This window comes from Scheffersomyces xylosifermentans, assembly GCF_036884685.1.
Source record: "Scheffersomyces xylosifermentans strain CBS 12540 chromosome Unknown RJT20scaffold_8, whole genome shotgun sequence".
NCBI classification, from domain to species: Eukaryota; Fungi; Ascomycota; class Pichiomycetes; order Serinales; family Debaryomycetaceae; genus Scheffersomyces; species Scheffersomyces xylosifermentans.
The window spans coordinates 1274127-1299705 of record NW_027042946.1 but is presented as its reverse complement, the minus strand read 5'-3'; the positions used below and the strand labels follow the sequence as shown (position 1 = coordinate 1299705).

Here is a 25579-nt window from a genome sequence, read left to right as displayed (position 1 = left end):
ATTAGCATAACCACAAGGTGTGGAAACAAGAACTAGAATATAGGCTTTTCCCCTATGGTACGTCGTTCGAAGAAAGGTATTTCTAAACTTTTTAAACCCCTTTAAGTCAGGTTGTGTATTTCTTTCAATTTGCTGCAAAATATCAAATGTTGCATATCTCACTATTAGAGAATATTTGCGTTTGGGTGCCAAATCTAAAGATTTAAGAATTCTAATTATATAGTGTGATGAAGTAAAGCGCTATATATAAAAGAGGGAGAGAGATAGAATAGGCATACTACAACAGAAGAGGAACTTCTGCTAGTAGATGTAAGATAAATATAGAAAATTGCATTCGATCTTCCCTGGAACTGACTTTGTAAGCCCTTTGCACTGCCGTGAATACATTACATTAAATCTTGGAGAACGCTATACGGAAGTTTACACATCCAGTATATAATTGGTTTACTGGCCTGTTATTGTGGGAAAATGATTGTTATCTATGAAGTAGTTTCCTTAATTAGCTACGTAATTTGCCTTGGTTTGCCCTATTTCACCATGAACCTATTTATGCCCTCAGTACGAACCAGCAACGAGACTACAGGAGATATGCCCAGAATCCCAATCCGCTACTTGTTTCTTCATATGTTATGGATTACTACTGGCTATGTACTTCTACAGAGAACCCTTGGCGATATCTCGTTATGGGGAATACTACTTTTCATGGGATTATACCTTCCAACGTGGTATCTTCTAGCGCTTATCAAAGGCGATGCCAAATTGATACTACACCTCCAAATAGTGAGATGTATCAAGAGCCCAGAACCAGTTGCAAAAAGTGAACAGATAGAGCTCGAGGGGAGAGGAAAGAGAAAGAACCACCGCAAATGCCATTGCCGTCACTAGCTATAGAGCCAACAGATCCACCTCAATATTCCAATATCATGCCCTCTTCCTTGGCTTCCTTACTTTCCGAGGAAACTGGAGAATCCAATGGACTACCCGTCTTACAATGCCATTACCGAGATCCATTCTTCTCCCACCAGTAGCCGACATGTTCCAGAAGCTTTCGGCTAATCCTGTACTCCTGCCGAAACAAGAACTCCCTACATCCCTATCTGGAACCACAGCTAATTAAATTGCCCTATGATAAACCCTACCACTGTTGTCTGCACACACGTCTTCGGTAATGAAGCCTTCGCCGTGTCATGGGCGGCACTCTGGAAACGGCCACTGGCCACCGAACAAGCGCTACCATGATATCCATTAGTGTATGTAGGGCTTCTGATCCCAAACGGGACAGTTATGAAGTATGCAGAAAGTGAAAAATTCCTAACTATAGTTACCATTGAAGGTCAATTAACCATGAGTGTCGATTTCACAGCATTGGCTTCGAACCACAGCTAATTAAATTGCCTGATAAACCTACCACTGTTGTCTGTACACACGTCTTCGGTAATGAACTTTGCCGTGTCATGGGCGGCACTCTGGAAACGGCCACTGGCCACCGAACAAGCGCTACCATGATATCCATTAGTATATGTAGGGCTTCTTATCCCAAACGGGACAGTTATGAAGTTTGGAGAAAGTGAAAAATTCCTAACTATAGTTACCATTGAAGGTCAATTAACCATGAGTGTCGATTTCACAGCATTGGCTTCGAAAGAAAGCTTTCCATTATGGAACCACACTGCTGAACAAGTTGGTAAGATTGCCGAAGAATTGATCAAGGAGGAGAAGGACACCTACGATCACATCGCTACTGTGGAGAACCCCACATTAGACAACGTCTTGAAGCCTTATGTCAGACTCCAGCACAAGAATTACCTTTTGGAGAACCAGGTCACATTCTACCAGTATGTTTCAGCCAATAAGGAATTGAGAGATGCTTCCACCAAGGCAGAAGAGGCTATGGAACAGGCTTCCATTGAACAGTCTCTTAGAGTTGATGTTTTCAAGGTATTCAGCAAGTTGCACGACACAATTAAGGACGATGTTTCCATTGATGCTGAGACAAAACGTTTGGTAGATAAAGTCGTTAAATACTACAAGAGAAACGGTTTAAACTTACCAGAAGAGCAACGTGAACAGATCAAAAAGTTGAAGAAAGAGTTGTCTACTCTTTCTGTGACCTTCTCCAAGAACATGAATGAAGAGAAGGACTTTGTTCTTTACACTACTGAAGAATTGGACGGCGTACCAAAGGATGTGGTCGACCAATTCGAAAAGGTCACTGAAAACGGCGTCGAGAAGCACAAAATGACGTTCAAGTATCCTGATCTTCACCCAGTCTTGAAACATGCCAAAAATCAAGCAACAAGGAAGCTGGCTTTCATTGCCAATCAGAACAAGTGTCCTGAAAATGCCCAAATTTTGGACAAGATCATCAGAACCAGATTCGAATTGGCCCAGTTATTGGGTTATAAAACTTACTCCGAATATGTCTTGGAGGACAGAATGGCCAAGAATCAGAAGACGGTCTTGGATTTCTTGGACGATTTGAAGCAAAAGTTGGTTCCCCTTGGCCAAAAGGAATTAAACGCCATGAAGGAGTTTAAGAACAAAGACTTGGCCGCTAGAGGTTTGGAGTCTCAAGATCAGTACTACATCTGGGACTCTAACTACTATAATGAGCTTTTATTGGAACAGGAATACAAGGTCGACAATACCAAAATCTCCGAGTATTTTCCAATGGATGAAACCATTGAAAAAATGCTTGGTTTCTACGAGACATTGTTCGATATGAAGTTCGTCAAGATTGACAAGCCTGCTGAGGGAGCCACCTGGCACGAGGATGTTAAGCAATTTGCTGTGTACCAAAACATTAAGTATGGCAAGCCTTCATTGGAGTTCATGGGATGGATATACTTTGACTTGCACCCAAGAGAAGGTAAATATGGCCACGCCGCCAACTTTGGTATTGGAGCAGGTTTCTTGGAAGAAGACGGAGTAACTAGACATACTCCTGTCACCACTTTGGTCTGTAATTTCACTAAGCCTACTGCTGGAAAGCCCTCTTTATTGAAGCATGATGAGGTAACTACTTTCTTCCACGAGTTGGGTCACGGTGTTCACAATATCTTGTCCCAGACGAAGTACGCCAGATTCCATGGAACTCATGTCGAGAGAGATTTCGTAGAAACTCCTTCTCAAATGTTGGAGTTTTGGACTTGGTCTAAGGACGAGCTTAGAAACTTGTCATCTCACTACAAGACTAAAGAGCCAATTAACGATGAATTAATTGACCAATTAATAAAGTCCAAGCATGTGAATACCGGATTATTCAACTTGCGTCAATTGCACTTTGGCCTTTTCGACATGAAGTTGCACACTACTGCTACTAAGGAAGAATTGGATGCTTTGGACTTGACAAAGGAATGGAATGAAATGCGTGACGAGATTGCTCTTGTGTCTAGCGATCATATTCCTACCAAGGGATATGCCTCATTCGGCCACATTGCTGGTGGATACGAGAGTGGATACTACGGCTATTTGTACCTGTCAGTTTACTCAGCTGACATCTATTACACTTTGTTCAAGAAAGACCCTATGAATGTCCAGAATGGTATCAGATATAGAGACATAATCTTAAAGAGAGGTGGCTCTAGAGATATCATTGACAACCTCGTTGAGCTCCTTGGCAGACAACCAAACTCAGATGCCTTCTTGGAGGAAATCTTTGGTAATTAGTGACCAAAGTTGGAAAAGCACCGGTAACCTAAAAATAGCTAGTATAGTTCTGTATGTGTGAATATAATGATTTTTCGTATATTACAAAATAAAGTTTCTAGTCGTTAATGTGTATTTATAAGAAAAAGGAACTACAAACAATTTCTATGTAATGTGAGATTGATGTAAACATTATTAAGTATGGAAGCGCCAAGTTTAAGCGTCAGTACTTTGAGAGTCGAATGGGGTAAGCTTGGCAGTACCCTCGGCCCAAGAAGTACCAAAGTAAGTGATTTCCTTGATGGCAGCAATGATGTCCTCATAAGAACCTCTGACTTGCTTTGTGGAGTCTCTCTCTCTTAAGGTGACAGAGTTGTCCTTGACAGAATCGAAATCGATGGTGATACCGAATGGTGTACCCAACTCATCGTTTCTGGAGTATCTCTTACCAATAGAAGCGGAGGAGTCATCCACCTTGAATGGAATTTGTTGCTTTCTCAAGAAAGCAGAGACCTTGGTGACAATTGGTTGTAATTCGGCAGCGTTGGACAATGGAACCAACAAGACCTTGGTTGGAGCAACCAATGGTGGGAGAGACAAGACACCTCTGTCAGCATCACCCTCTCTAGACCAGAACTGGTGCTCAAAGATAGAGTAAAGGATACGACCAATACCGAAAGATGGCTCAATCACGTTAGGGGTGTATTCACGGATGTGTTCAGTTCTCTTCACTTTCTCAATGTTAATCAAATCAGTACCTAATTCGACCTTGTTTTCAACACCGTCAACGGCGACTTCAATTTTACCATTCTCCTTTAATTCCTTACCCAAGTCCTCTAATTCACATTGGGTTCTGTTTACTAACCACTTCTCAATGGCACCGGCGTCTTTTCTGAACTTTGGACCGAACTTTTTCTTCTCAATGGCAATTTCGAACTTTTCGACCGTAATTGGTTCTGGTAATGGTTGTCTGACAACCAACTTTTCATTGGTTCTTGCAGAGTGAACAGTTAAATCGTAGGCAGATCTGTCGGCACAACCAACACATTCAATCCAACCGTAAGATGTTTGCAATTCAGCATCCCAACAATCGGAAGCATAGTGAGCCATTTCATTGCTCATGTGCTGTCTGAATCTCATTCTGTTGGCGTCCACACCGATCTTGACTAAGAACAAGTAAACTCTGGCGAGGAAGTAACCCAAGGTCTCGTTGTCAACCATACCGCTGGAGACAGCTTCACCGATGGTCTTTTCAATGACAACGGTAGAACCAGACTCCTGAACGTCCTTTGGTAAGAAGCGTAATTTGATGTGTTCAACTTCCTTGAATTTAGGGTGAGATTTGTCATCTGGGTCAACAAAGTGCTCAATTTCAGCCATGACGAATTCACGGACTCTCAACAAACCAGCACGAGGGGCAATTTCATTTCTGAAAGACTTACCGATGGAGGCAGAAGCGAATGGCATCTTATCGTTGTTGAACTCCAACAACTTGGAGAAGTTCAAGAATTGGCCTTGGGCAGTCTCTGGTCTTAAATAACCCTTTAAGTTACCGGAAGGACCAATAGCAGTTTCGAACATCAAGTTGAATTCAACTGGTGGTTCCAATTTACCGTTAGTGGCAGGGTTGTGAATTTCGTACTTCTCGATCAATTCACCCAATTGAGGACCGGAGTAACCGTCAATTTGGGCCAAGACGTTTTCGTACTCAGCGACGACTTCGTCAGCCAATTTGACGTTCTTGATCTCCTTGACCTTCTTTTTTCTCTTCTTCTTGTCTTCGTCTTCTTCTTCCTTGACTACGATACCTCTGGCGGCCTTGTCACCCTTCAATCTGGATTCCAAGACCTCTTCAACCAAGTGGTCAGCTCTGAAGATTTCACCAGTTTTCAAGTCTCTGCACATCCAGTCAGCAAACTTGTCGACGTGACCGGAAGTTTTCAACACTTCGTGGGGAGTCAACATGGTAGTGTCGACCTCCAACATGTCTTCTTCCAAGATGAAGTGCTTTCTCCAAGTGTCAATGACATTGGCCTGGAAGGCACAACCTGGAGGACCATAGTCGTACAAACCAGACACACCACCGTAGATTTCAAAGGCGGGGGCGAAGAAGAATCTTCTTTTCAAGACCTGGTCCAAAGCTTCTCTGTTGAAGGGAACAGCAGCAGTAGACATTTTCAAGGTGCAATAACGGGAAATGACGGTCCTGTTGAGGTTTCGGGGTAAGATGGATGCAAAAATGGTTGCTAGACACGAGTTATGTGGGAGGAGGTGCTGCTAGTCGTAAAGTGGTAGGACTTAACTTGGAACTGAACGAACTGCTGACACTGTTTATGGTGATAAAGAAAAGTAGCCGCCAAGTGATTGAAAATGTTGCAAAGTTGTTTCTTAAGAAGAAAGTTGAGTCAGAAAGATTTTTTCGAGAGCGTGGTGAGGGCACGACTGGGGAGGTTGTGTAGGGGAGGTGGTGTAGGGGAGGGTTTAGTGGGAGGTTTAGTGGGAGGTTTAGTGAGGGAGGTAAATGAGGGATTGATTAATGAGAGAGTAGATTAAGGAGTGAGTAGATTAAGGAGTGAGTTATTGAGGAGTAGTCAGTAAATGAGTTGATAGTTAGGAGATAGATAGGAGATAGTTAGGAGATACTTAGTAGATAACTAGTAGACTGTTAGTAGTTAGTTAGTAGGTAGTTAGTAGGTAGTTAGTAGGTAGTTAGTAGTGGTGAGTAAATAGTGAAGGAGTAGTGAGAGAGTTGCAAATAGTGAGAATAAAGTGGGAGAGTAAGCGAGTGTTAGAGTAAGTGAGTGAGTAATTGAGGAGTGAGTGTATGAGTAGATAGTTAGTAGATAGTCAGTAGGTAGTTAGTAGTTAGTAGATAATTAGTAGATAGTTAGTAGATGAGTAGAAAATTAGTAGATAGTTAGTAGATGAGTAGATTAGTTCATAGTTAGTAGATAGTTAGTAGAGTTAGTAGATATGTTTGTAGTGGTGAGAGTAATGAGTAAATGAGTAAATAAGTAAATGAGTAAATGAGTAAATGAGTAAATGAGTAAATGAGTAAATAATGAGTAGTGATGAAATAGTGAGCGAGTATCGACCATTGAGTAGCGAGAGAGTAAATACTAATAAGTGAGTCAGTAAGGGAGCGAGTAGTGAGAAATGGAGAGTGTAAGTAAATGAAGAGTGAGAGAGGAGTTAATAATGAGTGAGTGAGTAGATGCGTAGTAAGTAAATGTGTTGATAGGTAGTAGAGTAATGTGTAATAAATAGACAGTGAGCGCCTGAGTAAATGAGTAAATAGCAAGGAATGGTGAGTAATGGGTATTGGTGAGTACTGAGTAGTGAAGACGTAAATAGTGAGGGAGGAAAGAGAGTAGTGAGTGAGGTAAAATAGTGACCGTAATGAGAGTAATATGTAAATAGTAAGTAGATAGTGTGAGTGAATGGAGAATAGTCAGGAAATGAGTAAATAAGTCAACAGTTAGAAGTTAATAGTGAGTAAAAAGTGAGAGTAATAAGAGAGTAGCGAGAGTAACGAGTAAATGAAAGTAACGAGTGAATGAGAGTAAATTATGGGGGTGGTGTTGATGGTGAGGAGTGGGTAATGAGAGAATAGTGAGTAAATGAGTGAGTAATGAGAGAATAGTGATTAGTGAGTAGTAAGTAATGAGCAATGAGAAATGAGTATGAGTAGACAGTGAAAGAGTAACAAGTAGTGAATACCTAATTATCATTGTTGGTGCCTAGAAAAGAAAGTGAGTAGCCAGTACCTTTTGTATAGTAGAGATTATGGCGGGCATTAATGTGTAGTTATGTTGTAGAGTACCAATTGTGTTAGTCTTCAGAGTATAGGGAGTATTTATTGTATACTCATTCTAGAGCCAGGGAGTAAAGTAATAGCTCTACGTGCATAGTAAATAAAATAGGGAAAATAACGAGAATAGCTCATATTTAATTGTGAGTTATCATTTATTTAATTCTAGAGTTGTATGATGAGCAAGGCTTAGGCTTAGTGAAATGGTATGTTGAGTCCGCTATTGTTCTTACTTATACATCAAACTGATATCAGTACATCTATTGTGTATGTTCTTCTGTACCCAGTTCTAAAAATGGGTGCAAAATATCATCAGAGAGCGGAATGTAAACTGGTTGGCTTGTGCTTATCGCTGATTTGGCCCTTTTCGTATCAGGACCTTCAATACACCACCACTTTCTCATCTTACAGCTACAAACTGGACTAACCAGTCAAAACATGAAAACCAATCACTGGTATTAAATCAGCAATCAACACTTTTATTTTAGAATCTTAAAGAAATCAAAACTGCTACAAAAAAGGGAAAAAGCAATACAACTACAACTTCCAATCACAACTCACAACTCACAACTTCTTCTTATCCTCGTTAAGAGTAATCTCGTAGTCGGAGAAGTTTGGGTGTTCCATTCTCCACCAGTAGGTGATTTGCGAATATGGATACACGATACTGTTGGTTTGCTCATTCGCGTACCAAGAGTGACATCCACCAAACGCAGAACCGTAGACTGTCTTCTTCAACTCCTTTTGCGCTGTTTCAAACCATTCGTTGTACTTTTCTGTCTTGACAACGAGAGACTTGTAAGTTCCATCCAAAAGCTTTGGAATAACTTTGCTAACATAAGTACTTCCATTCTCAATGGCCATTACAACAGAAGCATGTCCAGTTGCGGAGTTTGGACCTCCTAAAACGAACAAGTTGGGACAATCCCTAATTGAAATTGTTTCATACGCAGATGGACCTTGCTTTCTCCACACATCGGCAATATTCACACCATTACGACCAATAATGTCATAGCTGTAGAAACTTTTATTCAAATCATAACCAGTACAAGCTGCAATAACGTCAGCTTTAACAACATCTCCGTTCTTGAAGACGACAGAGTCCTCCGTAATATGATCAATTGGGTCAGCACGGAGATCAATACGGGGATCATGCAATGTTGGCAAGTAGTCGTAGTCATAAATCATTCTTTTACATCCTATTTTGAAGTCTGGAATGACAATATCCTGATATTTCTCTGGGGTCTGCTTCTTCATGTACTTCAATGAAATTGCGGTGTTGACCTTTCTGATGAAGTTAGTGATTATACCATCTCCCTTGAAAAGCGGGAATCTAAGTTCTGCAAGTAACGCTACTACGAGACGAACCAAGAGTAATCCAAATCTGGAGAATGCCAACAAGCTGTAAACCGTATACAAAATAGGTGGAACTCTAGGCATAATATAATGTTTGGAACGAACAACTTGAGTAACAGATTTTACATCACAATCCTTCAATAATGCTGGGACAAGTTGGTTGGCCGAGCAGCCATTACCAATTACTATAACATTCTTGCCCTTCAAAGGAACATCGTGTCTCCAAAGAGCCGAATGCATGTATTCCCCCTTAAAATTTTCCAACCCTTTGCATTCAAATTGCTTAGGATACACAAGACCACCATGACCGGTGATAACGATCTTAGCAGTGTGAATAATTAATTGTCCATTGGTTAAGTCACGTACATACAACTTCCAGTTTGATTCCGTATCATCCCATTGGACTTTAGTGATAGCTTTTCTGAACCTGGCGTGTTTGTGAAGACCATATTTCTTGACCACAGTCAAGATGTACTCTTCCATTTCGTACTGTGGAGGCTGAACACGACTCCAATTAGTGTTCAACTCGTACGAATACGAGTACCACAACGCTGGAATATCAGAGGCACAGCCTGGATATGTGTTGGCATACCAAGTACCACCATATTCGTCATATCTTTCGAAAACAACGAAATCGGGTTCTTTATTGACTCTAAGAAGAGTCAAACCTGCGCTGACACCCGCAAATCCACCTCCAATGATAGCTACTTTAGAACTAGTATATAATGTTGGCAAGGTTTCATTTTCAGGAACGGAGGCCTTTGGTCCTAATACCGAATCAGCATCTTTAAAGTCCACCCTGAATTTGTCGGGGTTCTTGTGAGACTCTTTGGCAATTGTAACTACGGACATGTTCTATGTTCTATTAGTCCATATAAGTGTTCTAGCTAAAGAATTGGGTTATACTACAAACTTTTTCCAAAACTTACCGAGCCAGCGTTATAAACGTACATGTATCTATATATATAAATATAAATATATATCCCAAATATATATACAATTATATACATAGTTATATCATCGAGATAATAAATCCATACTTCCATCAGGAATTGACGTAGAATCGAAGAACCGTCCTAGGTAAAAATACTTCAATCACCGCCGTTGCATGTGAAGGAACACTTTGTGGGGTTGCAGCCTTTTCGCGTTCCTTACAGAATCAGACCATGGGCAAAAATTTCATTCCTATTTCAGTAACTTTAGACTTGGTAGTTCCTTCATCACCATCAGCTTATACTATAACAGAAGAAGACTAATGTAGAGAGAGGAGGACGCACCAGTCGGGTTTAAAGAAGCAGATAATGCTGCCAGAAACCCATTTGAGCTTATATCCATTGTGGTAAGGTTTTGTACCTTTTTCGTTGCCGAGGAAAATATATCTTGCACATGCCTGATGGACGCCAGATTCGGACCATTACGTAATCGGTGCAGTATATGTTGCAGCAGGGTGATTCGATTGTGTCCCTTCCCCACAAAATGGGTGGTGTCATATGGTACAGTATTATTCACATGAATGTCGCTCTATTCTCAAATAAATTCCCTTACCGTAATGTTAATATTTAGCCAATGTAGATAGTAAAAAATTCGGTTTGGTATCAATTAAACTATCCAATAGGTGAGACATTGAATGGAACTGAACCAGTGAATAGCACCATTCAATTGTTACAGATATCCGATTTTTGTTATTTTTGCTTTAGCTAGATAGACTTCGTGATATCAGATTATACCAACCGGTTTTGCGGACACACAAAGAGCAATACTGCTTGTCTTAGCTCAAACCCATCATAACTGAATCTTACTCAATGTCGCGCCCATTGGTCAATTGATTTACTTAAGAAGGGTCAATTTTGGTTGACATGGGAGTCTCAATATTATGGATATGAAGTGGCCATTTTCTTGAGAGAGGTGCGACATTCATCTGAATAATACTGTACGAGTCAGTTCATAGGATATGGATGGGCTGCGAGATACCCTCGGGTAAATGAGCTAGCTGCGAATGGATATGAAACAAGCCAACATGCTATGCTCGATGCAATGCTAGATTCGGAGAATGAAGGGCCTAGCAGCAAGCACCAAGAGGCTCTGCCACGTCGTTTTTGGGAATGGAACCTTCGGAGAAGCCCGTACTTTGCTGTTCAGTTTTATGGTAGTACGGTAGTTTACTTATGGGTTACCGCAGTATTCCCAAGTGCATACAGTTCCAAATGACAATGAATAGTATGTAGAGAGGAAACGAAGATGGAATCCCAGCTCATTGAATGTAATAGGGGCTCTCTTCTGGTCCCTAACAACTCGAGATCGCCTTGTTCTATCTTCTGGAAATATTCCGGTTTGTTTGATGTTTTTGGAGGACAGTCTCGTAATACGAAATAATGGGCAAGCGTTGCTCACTTATGTCAATGCCTGCATGAATGGAGATTATCGATCTCAAGCCATGAAGTAGCAAGTCCTCAATTTTATTGTTCCTTGCCAGTAAACCTAAGCAGTCTTGAAGGAACTGCTCTCTAGCAACAGCTCCTCATCATATTCGTTAGGTGCAAATACAGCATTATCTCCATCGAGATGGTTCCTAACTATAATCAGAATACCCGTTGCAACACAGGAGAAGGCAAAAACTTTATCGAACCAGCTATCTATAAACTGAACTTCTTTCACCGAAATGTTGGGATTGCTAATGGCACTTCCAGATAATGAAAGGATTTTAGATATATGGTTGGAGAGGTTTGTTGGTAAGTTGGTTCGGATGAGCAAGGCTGTAGCTATGACGTAGACTCCTGCCAACTCTGAAATAATGAGATGTTTCAGCCAGTTATTGCTCAGATGTGACACAACACTGGCAGGAAGAAACCGCCCAAATGACTTGAATGTCACGAGTACATTTGAGAAGGAGCACACAAATAAACTACCGGATAATATGAAGCTGAGTTGGTTTACAAGTTGAGTCTCCGAAATAGCGAGGTTGTGAAATACTAAAAGAATAAGCTTTGCTAGCGTTGTGGCAAGAGCGTCTTTTGTAGTAGACGTTGCTTTAAGCAATTCAGCATCAGGTGTCTGTTCGTCAATCACATTCGTATCCGTTGGATGAATTTCGAAGTCCTCAGCGTACGCACCGTAAATAACATGTAAGGGTATGCGAATCAACAACACGTTGACTATTCTATAAACACAATACAACCCGAATGCCATGTATCCCCACTTCCAGAGTAGGTTTACTATCTTATGACCATTCTCAATGCCACTATGCTTCTGCTCTAAAAATTGTTCAATTTGCTTCATTAGATCATTGTAAAGACTAGCTCGTAAGTCTTTGAGTCCTTCGATTTCCTTGCTGAGTTCGCTTTCCTCCAGGCTAGCAGAGGCCAACGATGCAAATGACTGTACTTTATGTAGAAGACCACCAAATGGCCTCTTTTTCAGCGGTAAGTTTCCATTCGCATTACCGTGGAATTTTAAAAGATTATCCGATGAAGACCTATCTGGCAAGTTATAGATAGTTCCACCATTCTCCTGAAGCACTCTTTCAAGCTCTTGTTCTCTTTTAGCTAGTAAAGAGCAAGTATTGTTCAAGTAACGGATCGAAGCATTTAACTCCACGTCGGTTATCTGTCTTTTCTTTGGGATCTCAGTACCACTGTCATGCTGCTTTGCACGTTTGAAGAATTTGGTGAAGTATTTCTCAACTGGAAAGAGCTTGTATGGAGTTGACGTGGAACCTATTCCTGAGAGAACGGCCAAGATAGTAATACCAGCTATGGAGATTTCGTTGATTTTGGTCTCTATTAGTGACTTAGTATTGCTGCCATGTACTGTTGTCGAATGTACAACTCTTGGAGTGAAAGAGCGGGAGAGATCTCCACATTTATGCAATGCCACCAACCAGAAAATGAACAAAAGCACTGTTTTCACGAGGTTTGTAGTATTACCTTTTATTCCTGGAAAGATCTTCTGGTTCACAAACAAGCTGACAATGAGATATGGCTGTACCACTGTTAGGAGGAAGATCAAAGAATCAATGGTTAGTGTGAAGAAGAATAGACGAGTATCTTCATTGAACACGTCGATTAATTCACATAACATCAAGAAGATCAACTCCACGCTTAATGCAATTGTAGCACTGAAAGTAATGCCCACGATCTTATAATCTCGCAGAGACGATTGTTGTATATTTGCATTTGTCGAACTCGTGGTGAAAGCATTGGTTGTCAGTGACGGTTTTCTGTTGGTTACTGAAAAGTCATTATTACTATCGTCAGCATCAAGGAACCCTTCTGAGTTCACAAATGAAATTTCCACCTTATGTTCACGGACCAATTTTGAAGCGATAAACGAGTTTATCTGTGATTTCGGAATATGCAATCGGTTAGAATAAGTCTGGATAATATTGTGGTTAAACACAAATGAATATATCCATATAGCTAGAGAAACGAATGGAATCACGAAAAGAAGTGAGTCAAACATGGCTATTTTCGCGATTTAAACTTCATTTGTTCGGGAATTCGATTCCTGACGACGAATTGAAGCAAATAAACTGCTTTTACTACTCTATCTCGGACTTTTCTTCCCCAATTAAGAAAAGGAATCATTGCCATTTAACTTATCCCATCAAAAACTGTTGTTTGTTGGCATAATTGGAGAAAATCACGTGACCACACTTAGTATTTTATTTTATTTTTGATTTTCCGGAGGTTGTGTCTCAAAAAAAGTGTCTGAAAGTAAATCTGATACGACAGGTTTTGTTGTATTTGTGGTGCGCACACGACGTCTCCAAAAAAGTCTGAAAAATCTTTCAAAGAGCCACCTCTGTAAGCCAAAAGACGAATGGTAAAATGAAATATAACAAGTTGTAGACGGACTCGGGAGGAAGTTACAAGGTAGTTAGAGCGTTCGAGCCCGAGAGACAGAGTATAGAAATAGACCGCCAAAATGCCTATGCGATTGAGAGCCGAAAAAAAGATGAGGAAACACCTCATCGAACAGCTCAAGGCCAGAAAGGTGTTGGGAGCTAGAATAGCAGAGGGTAAGAAGACGGCGGAGGAGTTAAGAAGGTTGAACTTGGCACCACAAGTGTACTTGTTCAAGAACTTGTTCAGCGGACAGGTTTTGTACTCGCAGGTTCCAGCTTTTCACCAAGATCAGATCGACCAGCAATTCGTAAGACCCAACTGGGAGAACAGAAAGCCTAGTAGAAGAAACGATTTATGGAGAGTGATGTGTGTAGCTACTTTTGACAACTATGACTATGCCGTCGCCGCTTTCAGGGGATTGGTGCAATTGAGACAAGCAAGAGATGTAGTTCAGCAAAAAGAAGCCAAAGCATTAAGAAGAAAAAACGACGAAGGAAACACATGGTACGCTGGCCAGTACAGACCTACTTATTCACAAGAAGCCGTTGCTGACTTGGCCCATGTCATAGAAGAATTCGAGTTGGAAAACACTAAATTGATGTGGGAAAACGCCTGGAGAAGAGGAGACGATAAGCATTGGAGTGCTGAATTGGTGCAACATGAAACATTACCACCATTCAACCCAAGAGACCAGAATATCTTGTTGGACGAGTTGAGGGCCAAGGCTGTAGAAGAGTTTGCCAAGTTGAGGGAGACGGAAGAACACCAGGAGGAGGCCTCTGTGATAGCGTAGAGCCTGGGTAATGTATATATGAGCATGAATTGTACATAGGATCATTCGACATGAATAAACATAGCATCTGTAAGATAGAAGTAGAGAAGGGAAGGGTAATCGCATTATTGTGTTTTAAGGTAAGGTAGATTGATATTGAATGAAATTGATTTGGATGAAGATTGAGGAGTGAAGGTTTGAAGAATTGAAATTAATGGGACCATTCGACAAAACAATGACTCCTAATCGAAATTCTTCGGTTATTGTTATAGAAATTACTTTCAATGGAGGTAGAATCCAGAGAAAGAAACTGAAACTTCCCTCTTTTTAAAAGGAAAATAACAAGAATAAGAATAAGACTTAGAATTAGAATTAGAATTAGAATAAGAATAGCCCTTCCTTGAACTCAGAGATTGAAGACAACCATTTCTTTTCAATTCTTTTCAACTCGTTTCAATTATTTTCATGAATTGGTATGAGCCACATTGAAAAGAGAAGTATCAATGAAAGGATTGTTTTTGCACAGTTTGGCTTTATCGAAGACGATATTTGCCGACTCGACTCTTCCATCCTCCATATATGAAGTGATTTGCTGTATTTCATATTGAAGGCCAGCTTATTTGCTTTAGAAGGGAAGGGTGGCTTAGGTAAAGAAATCTCGTTCTTAAAGTATTATGGTCGCCGATTGGTATAGTGAATCTTTAATCGATTTGGAGACTCTTCCATTTCTTTCAAGGGATGTCATTTGTACTTCTCAATTACATTCAGATATCCGTATTCTTCAAAGGGACTTCATCCATTGATCCAGAATTAAAAACTTGACTATCTACAATATTATGGATTCACCAATTATATTCCACCGAGATGATTTCCCTAATATGAAGTGAATAGCAGAAAGAATCGAATTCAAACTATGGATGCAGCTTCATATTTGCAAGTAGATAAAAGTAAAGTATTATGATTATTGATGTTGAGGTTATTTGAACCTTGAAGAACTTTGCTCTCTCTCTAAATGTCTCTCTTGCCTGGTCCTGTTCTCAACTAGCAGGTAGCAGGTAGCAATTACCAATATCGCCTCCTTCACCTCCATCAACCTCCCTCCTCATTCATCTCATATAGACACCACAATCAATAATATGTCTTGAGGTTTGTTAATCTAATTTAATACTAACTTCATTAATATTAAGTTAACAGCAACAGCAGCAGCAGCAATTGATATTTTGCAACAGCTTATTTGTCCGCTCTCATTTGTATTTCTAGAAAGGGGCCAAATTATGGAGTTTGTGATAAGCAGCGACAACGCTTGTTTGAAAGTAACTAAAACCCATGATTTCCCGATTGCAGTGTGATACCAAACAACTACCATAGCAACTTCTCTTCTCCAAAGAGAATTACAATATTAATTTCAACTAGCAATATCAACTAGCAATATCAACTAGCAATATCAACTTGCAATATTCAATTCACAATATCAACTTTCAAGTTTTTCTTTATATCCTGATTCCCAACTAACTAAACGAAATAGAGACACAACAGAAAGACAATGTGATAGTGATCAACTTATAAGCATTCCCTTCACTTTGCTGCAAAAAAACCGTCCTCATAAAAAGCCATAAAACTCCTGCACATAACGCACAACACTGAACCATAAAGAACCAAACTGCATATAAAACAGATTACAGTTTGATCTACACACAACACACCACTCTGGCGGCCCTCGCTTTCCTTCCCCCTTGGGAAGGTGCCATAGTAGGTCATCTGACATTCCCTAATTGGGCTCCACAGCGGCCCACTGTTTTCGTCTGGCGACATTCATTAAGGCCCGTTGCAATAATCCGCCGCCGCACTTCTACGGTTTTGACATCGGTCCACAGTTAACTGTGATAGTGGGATGGTTGATACGGGTTCGACTAGCACAACACAGAGAATTGGGATTCGGGCCAAAAGTTGATCCGCTGTTTGTAGAGTATCATAGGAAGCAAACCGTCGATTTTCACCCGTTTTCGTCCCAGGCTTGTACCCTTTACCTTGGTATTCTCATCCCCAGCAGTCATCCCGACACGGAGAAAAGCACCTTCAGTATTAGGAATAAATTTTGCGGCGGCTCTAACAAATTCACCAACAAGAAGTTGTTTGAGTTTGTTCATTTTCAGGGCTAAAATTTGGTATTACAGTGGTTGTTTGAAGTCCTAAGACAAGTAGCGGCTAAGGAAAGAAGCAACGAGTCGAAAGTTTAGTGTTTTAACACCGAAAAACCATAGAATAACGAGTCTATAAGCCCAAAAGAGGTGATATAGCAAAAATGGACTTCTACTACAGAAAGCTGATGGGCAACGGAACGGTCGCCAGCAAGTTCCGGTTAAGTGCCTTCCCACCATCGATTCTACTGAACCAATCTAACTTGCGTGGGCTGCCAAAATCGACTTCAGCGACAAGCTTTAATAGCAAAAGTTCGAAAAGTCCTACAACAGATGCACAAAGGGATGCACAAACGGTCATTTCTTTGAATAATAATACTAAGGAAAAGTCAGAAGATACACTTAGAATCACAGATTCGTCGGATACTTCTGACGACGGAGTCGTCTCCAAAAAAGACGTCTCTTTAAAGCCTTATCCTGTCGAGTTTCCAGAAACTCACCATCCAAACAACTGTAACAGATGCTACCGATTGAAGAAGAAGTGCTCTCGTGAATACCCGAGGTGTACGAATTGTCTGAAGGCAGGATGTGGCTGTGAATATGTCACTAGAAGCAATAAGCGTAGAAGACGTACCCCAGGAGCAAAGAATATCAAACATATAGGACAACATTCAAGCATAGACAGTAATGGTGTTGTACGCCGCGACAGTCAAGAAGAACCAGTGACTCAGGAAGTATTCCATATCGAGGAAACTAATAACAAAGCAGACAAAATAGATATTGATCTGTCTGCGGATAAACTGGTAGTTGCCCATAAACTAGTTTCCGTTTCATCTTTGCTCTCGAACAACGAAGAGCACAGAAACGGTTCTACATTTAATTCTCGTGATATTACTCCTAGACCAAGAAAAGTGCCGTCAGCTGCACTTTCATCTATGGCTCGTAGAGAAAGAGAGAGAGAGATATCCATCGAAGATAAGCTCGCAAAGAAATCGTTGCAATCAATAAAAACAAACTTGAAAGAAGAGTTTATAACAATGAAGTCTGTGAGCCATCCTGACATTCCTACAACGTTTGTATACAACTACTTGGAGAACTTCTCATATAGATACCCATTCATTGATAAGAGTTCCTTTTTGAAGCGGTTTCACGAGATAGACTTCTTGAAGGAGTCAATTATCAACTTGGACGTATATTTGGTGATGAGTATAGGTTGTCTTATCTACGACACCACTGCAGATGAAAAATTGTTTTCCAACTACTTCAATGATAAGAGTATCGAGTCCATAATAGATGGGTTGAACTTCAGTTTTAATGGAAATTATAATGAAGAGGAGGACCTTGCAAATGTCGAACTCTTGTTACTCCTCGTAATCTATAGTATCACATCATTGAATGAAGAACTCTGTTGGGGATTGGTAGGTGTTTTGGATCGGTTGATAATACAGATGGACTTGTATAAATCATCAAGCAATATTCGGAGATCAAGATTATTCTGGTCTGTCTACAATATTGACAAAGAGTTAAGCTTGTTGCTAGACAAGCCAAGTCAAGCACCTCAGAAAGAGTTTATTGGCTTACAATTGCCGCTCACTGACAAGTTATATGACGACGAGGAATTGAACTTGATATCCCAAGAAATCGAATTTGCACAATTACAAGACAGAGTATTGTATTTGAAGTTGACAAATAACAGAGATAGTGGAGATTTGACTGCTTTATCGTCAGCACTTGAGAAATGGAGAGTCACAACTAGCTCTGCCATTCACAAAGTATACAGTCTGTCGGATCTTTTACAACAATACACTTCCTTAGTCAACTTGAATTATTACTATCTTTTGGTGGAAATAGATCAGATATCTCCAAGCCAGTCATTCCAGTTCACCCTTCAGTTTATTTCCAATTCTTTTGCTTTGGTTATCGCTGAATCCGAATTAAAGTCGGGCTCTGAGACCTCTTCCAAAAAGCAGTTGGGCCATATCTCATTGAAACTGTCCTTATTGTGGTACCGTAAATTATTCAAAGTGATATCTTTCAACTTAGATTCTTTGAGTAAGATAATAGATTCAAAGGAGTTGGGTAAGTTGGACCTTAGTCTAAGATTGAGCGAATTCAACAGTAATTTGCAGTTGATGTTGAATCTTTTGAAGTTTATCTATAAGGACGACTTCAAAGGCACAAGAGCTGCTGAGTCGATAAACGAATACGCCGGTGTATTTATTAAGGGACTTGGCCAATTGAATACTCATTTGATGGATTTCAATGTTATGGTGAGTAAGGACGAGGACAGGGCTCGGTTATCTCAGCATATTGATGAGGTGAGAAGCAGCTGGCACTGATCACCCAAATAAACGCCTTGACCCAAATAGAGCAAGTACTGGGCTGCAAATATATATGCATCTATATTCACTTCAATTATCGTCAATCAATTATATAGGTTTTATTATCGTTATTTATGTTGCAATCATTTGCTATACTACTATATGAGAGAAACTTCTCAATCTCTTTCATCAGAGAGCATTCATAAGCCAAAGATTCAATCATCTTCCTCACTACATTTGCATTTCTTTCTACACATTGATATTCTCCCCAGAAACCTCTTCTCCTTATCTTCTCATCTTCTTATCAAATTTACACAATCCTGAGAATATATAATACACCTTTGGCTCCTTAAAGATCACTCCTTCTTATTCTCTCTGTGGCCCGATGTTGCAATCGTAAATTTTGCAGCCTTCCCAGATATTTTTTATATGAGCGACTTCGATTTATCGAACAATGAGAAATACCCGAATATAGCAAGATAGCATCTAGTTCTCTTCAAAACATGCTCTAATAACCTTAAGACGATTCTAGCACCCACAAACCCTTCAATTCCACCATCTGAACACCCTGAAATTGCAGCTTTAACCCCCATGGGCTTCTATTAGACTCCCGAAAGTCCCAGGCACGTGATATGCAATGGTGCTTCCGTGCTGCAGAATTTACAATTCTTGCGATTTGATTGGTCAAATTCATGAAATGTACACTCCCTCCGAGGGTCCCGGATCCGGGAATGCATACCGAATGCTTCTGTTTTGTTTGGTTGAATTTTTAGTTTGCAGTAATTCATATCGAGAAAAGTATACTCTCTTCTTTCCCCAGACTCAAGTAGATGACCCTTTAGACATCTGCCTTGGATTCGAAACTAAGAAACTTTGAAATTGCAGACTATCTCTCACAAGAACTGAGTGTTTAATAGACATCTATTCACGTTTTCTTCGGTAGATATACAATGCTATCCCTTAGCCGTGTGAATTACGTGAAAATCGCCAACAGGCGGTTGTTCTCCTCGACTACAAGAAAATTACAAACCATTGGGCAAATTAAAGGTAAGGACGTCAATGCAGCAAAATACTTGCAGCAGAAGTATCATATCGTGGACCATGAATACGATTGTGTTGTTGTAGGAGCTGGAGGGGCAGGATTAAGAGCTGCCTTTGGACTTGCAGAGTCTGGGTTCAAAACTGCTTGTATCTCCAAGTTGTTTCCAACCAGATCTCACACTGTGGCAGCTCAGGGTGGTATCAATGCTGCTTTGGGTAATATGCATAAGGATGACTGGCATTGGCACATGTACGATACCGTTAAGGGATCGGATTGGCTAGGAGATCAAGATGCTATCCATTACATGACTAGAGAAGCCCCAGACTCCATCTACGAATTGGAGAACTATGGAGTTCCTTTCTCCAGAAATGAGGAGGGAAGAATCTACCAAAGAGCGTTTGGAGGTCAATCCAAGGAGTTCGGTAAGGGTGGACAAGCATACAGAACATGTGCCGTAGCAGATAGAACAGGACATGCCCTCTTACACTCCTTATATGGACAAGCCTTAAGACACGATACCCACTTCTTCATTGAGTTCTTTGCAATGGACTTATTAATGGAAGATGGTGAGTGTGTAGGAGTTATTGCCTACAACCAAGAAGACGGTACTTTGCATAGATTTAGAGCACACAAGACCATCATTGCTACAGGTGGTTATGGTAGAGCATATTTCTCCTGTACTTCTGCTCACACTTGTACTGGTGACGGATATGCCATGGTCTCCAGAGCAGGATTGCCATTGGAAGATATGGAGTTCATCCAGTTCCATCCATCCGGTATCTACGGATCTGGGTGTCTTATCACAGAAGGTGCCAGAGGAGAGGGTGGATTCTTGGTAAACTCTGAGGGTGAAAGATTCATGGAACGTTATGCTCCAACAGCCAAGGATTTGGCCTGTAGAGATGTTGTCTCCAGAGCTATCACCATGGAAATCAATGAGGGAAGAGGTGTTGGTAAGGAGAAAGATCATATGTATTTGCAATTGAATCATTTACCCCCATCTGTGTTGAAGGAGAGATTACCGGGAATCTCAGAGACTGCCCATATTTTTGCTGGTGTCGATGTGACTAAGGAGCCAATCCCTATCTTGCCAACTGTTCACTACAACATGGGTGGTATTCCAACTAAGTGGAACGGTGAGGTTATCAGAAAGGGACCAAATGGTGAAGATGAAGTTGTTCCAGGTTTGTTGGCTTGTGGTGAATCAGGATGTGCTTCTGTCCATGGTGCCAACAGATTGGGAGCCAACTCCCTTTTAGATTTGGTTGTTTTTGGAAGAGCCGTTTCCCACACCATCAGAGATAACTTGATTCCTGGTACCCCATTGAAGCCATTTGCAGCTGATGCTGGTAAGGAGTCTATTGCCAACTTAGATGCATTAAGAACAGCTACTGGTACCAAGTCCACTGCCGAACTAAGATTAGAGATGCAGAAGACCATGCAAAAGGGATGTGCAGTTTTCAGAACCCAAGAGACATTAGACGAATGTGTTGAGCATATCGGTAAGATTGATAAGAAGTTCGAACACATCAAGACGACTGACAGATCGATGATCTGGAACTCTGACTTGGTTGAAACTTTGGAATTACAGAACTTGTTAACTTGTGCCACTCAAACCGCAGCTTCAGCTGCAGCAAGAAAGGAATCGAGAGGTGCTCATGCCAGAGAAGATTACCCAGATAGAGACGATGTTAACTGGTGGAAACATTCATTATCTTATCAGAAGAGCTTTGGAGATGATGTCAAATTGGACTACAGAGATGTCATCACAACCACTTTAGACGAAAACGAATGTAAGCCAGTACCACCAACTGTACGTGCCTACTAGGTGAATATGGAAGGTGTCGATCTAATTCTGACCACATTCGAATTCATTAAAATTCATTTCTTCTTAATTTAGCAGTATTGGCTGTCTGGTTTTAAAGCGATTAAGATTATATTTACTTAAGATATTTATGGGACATATATTTGATTGTTATATTATACCTAGCTATTTATTGATAGCACTATTGAATTATTAATTACAAATTAGATATTATGTTGGGAGGCCTTAGGGATGAAGGATAGTGAATCAAGGTCATATGTAGAATTTATAACCAAGTCCTATTTCATCAATTTATGGTTTTTCATGAATAATATAGTTATAATGTTGCAGTTCTTCGGACAGTGGTACACTGAACTGATTCTGCCGTTCCCTTCATCAACGTATATATTTAAAAACGACTTAGTTTTTTGACCAACCACCAGACTTGGAAAGCACGCTATCACTGAAATATTAGTTTTAAACGGCACACCCCATGGTGTGGTACACCCTAATATACCGCTTTCTATCCATATGCATACGTTATTCTATTTCAGAAATGGGGGTATTTACAACAACGTCTAATTATAGCAGACCGAAAGACTTGTACTTCACTGTTCTGTTACGTATCAAACTCACAGAAGTAGGATTTCATCCAAACCAAAGCTCTATTCTTTGAGAATACACCGCTCTCCCTACCTCTTCACCAACTACACACACAATCAACGACAGTACTCAACCTTCAACATTGTCATGTCCCACATTTTGCAACCACTCTTCCCTCGGTGAATCACCACACACATAATACTCGCTTAACTATGAGACTCTTAACTATGAGACTTTAAACGACTTCTTAACAAACACAAAAACGCTTCACCAAATTCATTCACTGGTCGTGCACCTATCACACAGACTAACCTCCAAAAGAAAAACCAAAAACCTCCAAATCTCATCACGTGACCTTCTCACTCACTCGTCTTGCCACCAAAATCGTTTTGACCTCCAAATCAATGACAGTTGAGCGGGTATTCTTTATGATAGAGGTGAATAATACGGTGGTAGTAAAGGAAAGAAACATAATAAAACGATACCATCTATACACAGCGACCTTCATTGACGCCGTGACAATTTTGTAGATCTCAATCCCGGTTTTCAACCCGTTTTTACTTGCCCTTTTAGTAAGTTCAGTACCAAGTGTTAGTTATAACACAACACGCAAAGAACCCATAGAAATACAGCAAAATGCCACCAAAAGCCGACTGGGACAAGTACGTGGCGCCTACCGAGGATGACGAGAAGAACCAGGAGAAAATAGTGCCACTTTCCGAAGGCGATATCCAAGTGCTTAAGACATACGGTGCTGCTCCATACGCTGCTCTGTTAAAACAGTTGGAGAAGGACTTGAAAGACATCGAAGATAGAATAAAGGAAAACATCGGAGTCAAAGAAAGTGACACCGGACTCGCTCCTCCACATTTGTGGGACGTCATGGGAGACAAGCAAAGAATGTCATCAGAACAACCGCTCCAAGTGGCTAGATGTACTAAGATCATTGAAGCCACGAACCCTGCTCAAGCAGGTGCACTTCAGAACGCAGACAACAAGTCGAAGTACGTCATTAACATAAAACAAATCGCCAAATTTGTGGTAGGATTGGGAGAAAGCGTTTCCCCAACCGATATCGAGGAGAGCATGAGAGTAGGTGTTGACAGACAGAAGTACGAAATCCAATTACCATTACCTCCAAGAATAGATCCTTCTGTCACCATGATGACAGTCGAAGAAAAGCCAGATGTTACCTATAGTGATGTTGGTGGATGTAAGGAGCAAATTGAGAAGCTTAGAGAGGTTGTAGAATTGCCTTTGTTATCTCCAGAAAGATTTGTGAAGTTGGGTATTGATCCTCCCAAGGGTATATTATTATATGGTCCTCCAGGTACTGGTAAGACCTTGTGTGCTCGTGCAGTTGCTAATAGAACAGATGCCACTTTCATCAGAGTTATCGGATCTGAATTGGTCCAGAAGTACGTTGGTGAAGGTGCCCGTATGGTGAGAGAATTGTTCGAGGTCGCCAGAACAAAGAAAGCATGTATCATCTTCTTCGATGAAGTTGATGCTATCGGTGGAGCTCGTTTTGATGACGGTGCCGGAGGTGATAATGAAGTTCAAAGAACTATGTTGGAATTGATCACTCAGTTGGACGGTTTCGACCCTAGAGGTAACATTAAGGTGATGTTTGCAACCAATAGACCAAACACATTAGATCCTGCATTGTTGAGACCAGGTAGAATCGATAGAAAGGTTGAGTTCTCTCTTCCAGATTTGGAAGGTCGTGCTAACATTTTCAGAATTCACTCGAAGACTATGAGTTGTGAAAAGGATATCAGATGGGAGTTGATCTCGAGATTATGTCCTAACGCAACCGGTGCTGAGTTGAGAAGTGTTTGTACAGAGGCTGGTATGTTTGCAATCAGAGCCAGAAGAAAGGTTGCCAACGAAAAAGATTTCTTGAAGGCTGTGGATAAGGTCATCAAGGGTAACTTGAAGTTCAGTTCCACCAGTCAATACATGCAATATAATTAAGGTTCTATCCACGAAAACCTTCGTGAGTTGGTGCCTTATCTTCGAGAATATCGAGTACGAAAGAGATGGTCTCAACTAGTCCAAGTGCATCACCTTGATAATGAATTCACATAACATCAAGGATGTGGACGCTGCATAATGTATTTTAGCCAGATAATAAACATAAAAACGACGACTTCCGTAGAGTATTGATGAATCGCTCATAAAATTATCTACTATTAAGAGCAAGTTCAACATTACAAGCATTACATCATAGCGACGCAATTAATCAAGTTTTGCTTTCAAAGATATATTTTAATAAAGCTGTTCAACAAGTTTTATATTACAAATTATGCTTTATCCTTCTAATCTCTAATCCCACCATGACACACAACCCATACCATCAGTTTGGCATGAAGCTAATAATGCATACGGAGGTGCTTTATTCGATGGCTCCTCCAATCCCATAGCTTCTTCACTGCTCTTAGGCTTAACATTCACGAAAATTTCCTCTTCAACTCTAAATCTAATCTTTTCATTGATATCAATATACAATTCGGTTTCTTCGTCTGGTTTCCATACCCATGCTTTTTCCACGGGTTTAAAGATGCAATTTTCGAATATGTAAGACTTTGGAATGAAAATCTCATCAAAGAATTCCAATCTAACCTTGATACCTTCTGCTGAACAGTCGGAAACCCATCCAGTGATGACTTCTCCTACAAAAGGTTTCCATACTATGCATCTGAATCTGACTTCGACGTAAGATCCACCGTCACCTGGCTTTAGCAACCCATCTTTAATATCGAGGAGATCCCAAATTGTGACTACAAACCCAAGGTTAGCTATGATTTTGTTGGCAAACTTCTTGTTTAGCTCATCTGTAAGCGAATGCTGAATCGGTATGTTAAAGGTGTGAGGAGGTATGCGAACCAAATCAGAGAGTTCTGATAATATGAACATCGCTATGTAGTTAAGTGCAACTGTATTTTTGCCGTGATGCTTTTAAATTGCAATTTGGACTCTTTCAGCTATAAAATTACAAGCTTTCAAAGACTTTGGCTGGTTGTTCTGATCAGTTCGAAGTGAATATATCTTGGTCTAGAATAGTATAACCACGAGATTATAGACGAAAAACAATAAATTTAGGCGTATTTCTCGGGAATTTCAATGCAACTTTTGTTCCAAACTTCTCCCGGTAACTATCTATGCAAATTATAACTCAATTCACTACCCTATTAACCACCTATTTCAAGATACTCCTAGGTATTTCAAGTCTCTTCT

The 25579-nt window shown here is 40.5% G+C and overlaps 11 protein-coding genes across 11 annotated transcripts; 6 read left to right on the top strand and 5 right to left on the bottom strand. All coding sequences in view use genetic code 12, as the record gives it.

The window, feature by feature from the left end:
- The first annotated feature begins 176 nt into the window (after positions 1-176).
- RJT20DRAFT_65558 (uncharacterized protein) lies at positions 177-997 on the top strand. The gene has a single exon (XM_064921138.1). The coding sequence runs from the start codon at positions 469-471 to the stop codon at positions 883-885; it is 417 nt and encodes a 138-aa protein (XP_064772158.1). The 5' UTR covers positions 177-468; the 3' UTR covers positions 886-997.
- Positions 998-1611: 614 nt separating this feature from the next.
- On the top strand, positions 1612-3669 carry PRD1 (metalloendopeptidase; the record flags this gene model as incomplete). The annotated part of the gene is made up of 1 exon (XM_064918573.1): positions 1612-3669. The coding sequence occupies one exon, from the start codon at positions 1612-1614 to the stop codon at positions 3667-3669; it is 2058 nt and encodes a 685-aa protein (XP_064772157.1).
- Positions 3670-3738: 69 nt separating this feature from the next.
- GRS1 (glycine--tRNA ligase) lies at positions 3739-6001 on the bottom strand. The gene has a single exon (XM_064918033.1). The coding sequence runs from the start codon at positions 5821-5823 to the stop codon at positions 3865-3867; it is 1959 nt and encodes a 652-aa protein (XP_064772156.1). The 5' UTR covers positions 5824-6001; the 3' UTR covers positions 3739-3864.
- Positions 6002-7790: 1789 nt separating this feature from the next.
- Positions 7791-9790, bottom strand: RJT20DRAFT_131572 (flavin-containing monooxygenase). Its single transcript, XM_064918032.1, has one exon. The coding sequence runs from the start codon at positions 9665-9667 to the stop codon at positions 8024-8026; it is 1644 nt and encodes a 547-aa protein (XP_064772155.1). The 5' UTR covers positions 9668-9790; the 3' UTR covers positions 7791-8023.
- Positions 9791-11293: 1503 nt separating this feature from the next.
- On the bottom strand, positions 11294-13575 carry RJT20DRAFT_123351 (uncharacterized protein; the record flags this gene model as incomplete). The annotated part of the gene is made up of 2 exons (XM_064915956.1): positions 12997-13575; positions 11294-12957 (listed from the first exon to the last, which is right to left on the bottom strand). The coding sequence occupies exons 1-2, from the start codon at positions 13271-13273 to the stop codon at positions 11294-11296; spliced, it is 1941 nt and encodes a 646-aa protein (XP_064772154.1). The 5' UTR covers positions 13274-13575.
- On the top strand, positions 13395-14652 carry RJT20DRAFT_65549 (mitochondrial 54S ribosomal protein mL67). The gene has a single exon (XM_064921137.1). The coding sequence runs from the start codon at positions 13739-13741 to the stop codon at positions 14450-14452; it is 714 nt and encodes a 237-aa protein (XP_064772153.1). The 5' UTR covers positions 13395-13738; the 3' UTR covers positions 14453-14652.
- Positions 14653-15302: 650 nt separating this feature from the next.
- On the bottom strand, positions 15303-15822 carry RJT20DRAFT_131567 (uncharacterized protein). The gene has a single exon (XM_064918031.1). The coding sequence runs from the start codon at positions 15795-15797 to the stop codon at positions 15588-15590; it is 210 nt and encodes a 69-aa protein (XP_064772152.1). The 5' UTR covers positions 15798-15822; the 3' UTR covers positions 15303-15587.
- A 481-nt stretch (positions 15823-16303) lies between these two features.
- RJT20DRAFT_131565 (uncharacterized protein) lies at positions 16304-19374 on the top strand. Its single transcript, XM_064918030.1, has one exon. The coding sequence runs from the start codon at positions 16734-16736 to the stop codon at positions 18906-18908; it is 2175 nt and encodes a 724-aa protein (XP_064772151.1). The 5' UTR covers positions 16304-16733; the 3' UTR covers positions 18909-19374.
- A 335-nt stretch (positions 19375-19709) lies between these two features.
- On the top strand, positions 19710-22183 carry SDH1 (succinate dehydrogenase flavoprotein subunit). The gene has a single exon (XM_064918029.1). It carries the CDS (start codon positions 19841-19843, stop codon positions 21758-21760), a length of 1920 nt encoding a protein of 639 aa, XP_064772150.1. The 5' UTR covers positions 19710-19840; the 3' UTR covers positions 21761-22183.
- Positions 22184-22694: 511 nt separating this feature from the next.
- RPT1 (proteasome regulatory particle base subunit) lies at positions 22695-24492 on the top strand. Its single transcript, XM_064921133.1, has one exon. It carries the CDS (start codon positions 22976-22978, stop codon positions 24314-24316), a length of 1341 nt encoding a protein of 446 aa, XP_064772149.1. The 5' UTR covers positions 22695-22975; the 3' UTR covers positions 24317-24492.
- On the bottom strand, positions 24493-25579 carry RJT20DRAFT_65539 (DNA-directed RNA polymerase III subunit). Its single transcript, XM_064921134.1, has one exon. The coding sequence runs from the start codon at positions 25256-25258 to the stop codon at positions 24668-24670; it is 591 nt and encodes a 196-aa protein (XP_064772148.1). The 5' UTR covers positions 25259-25579; the 3' UTR covers positions 24493-24667.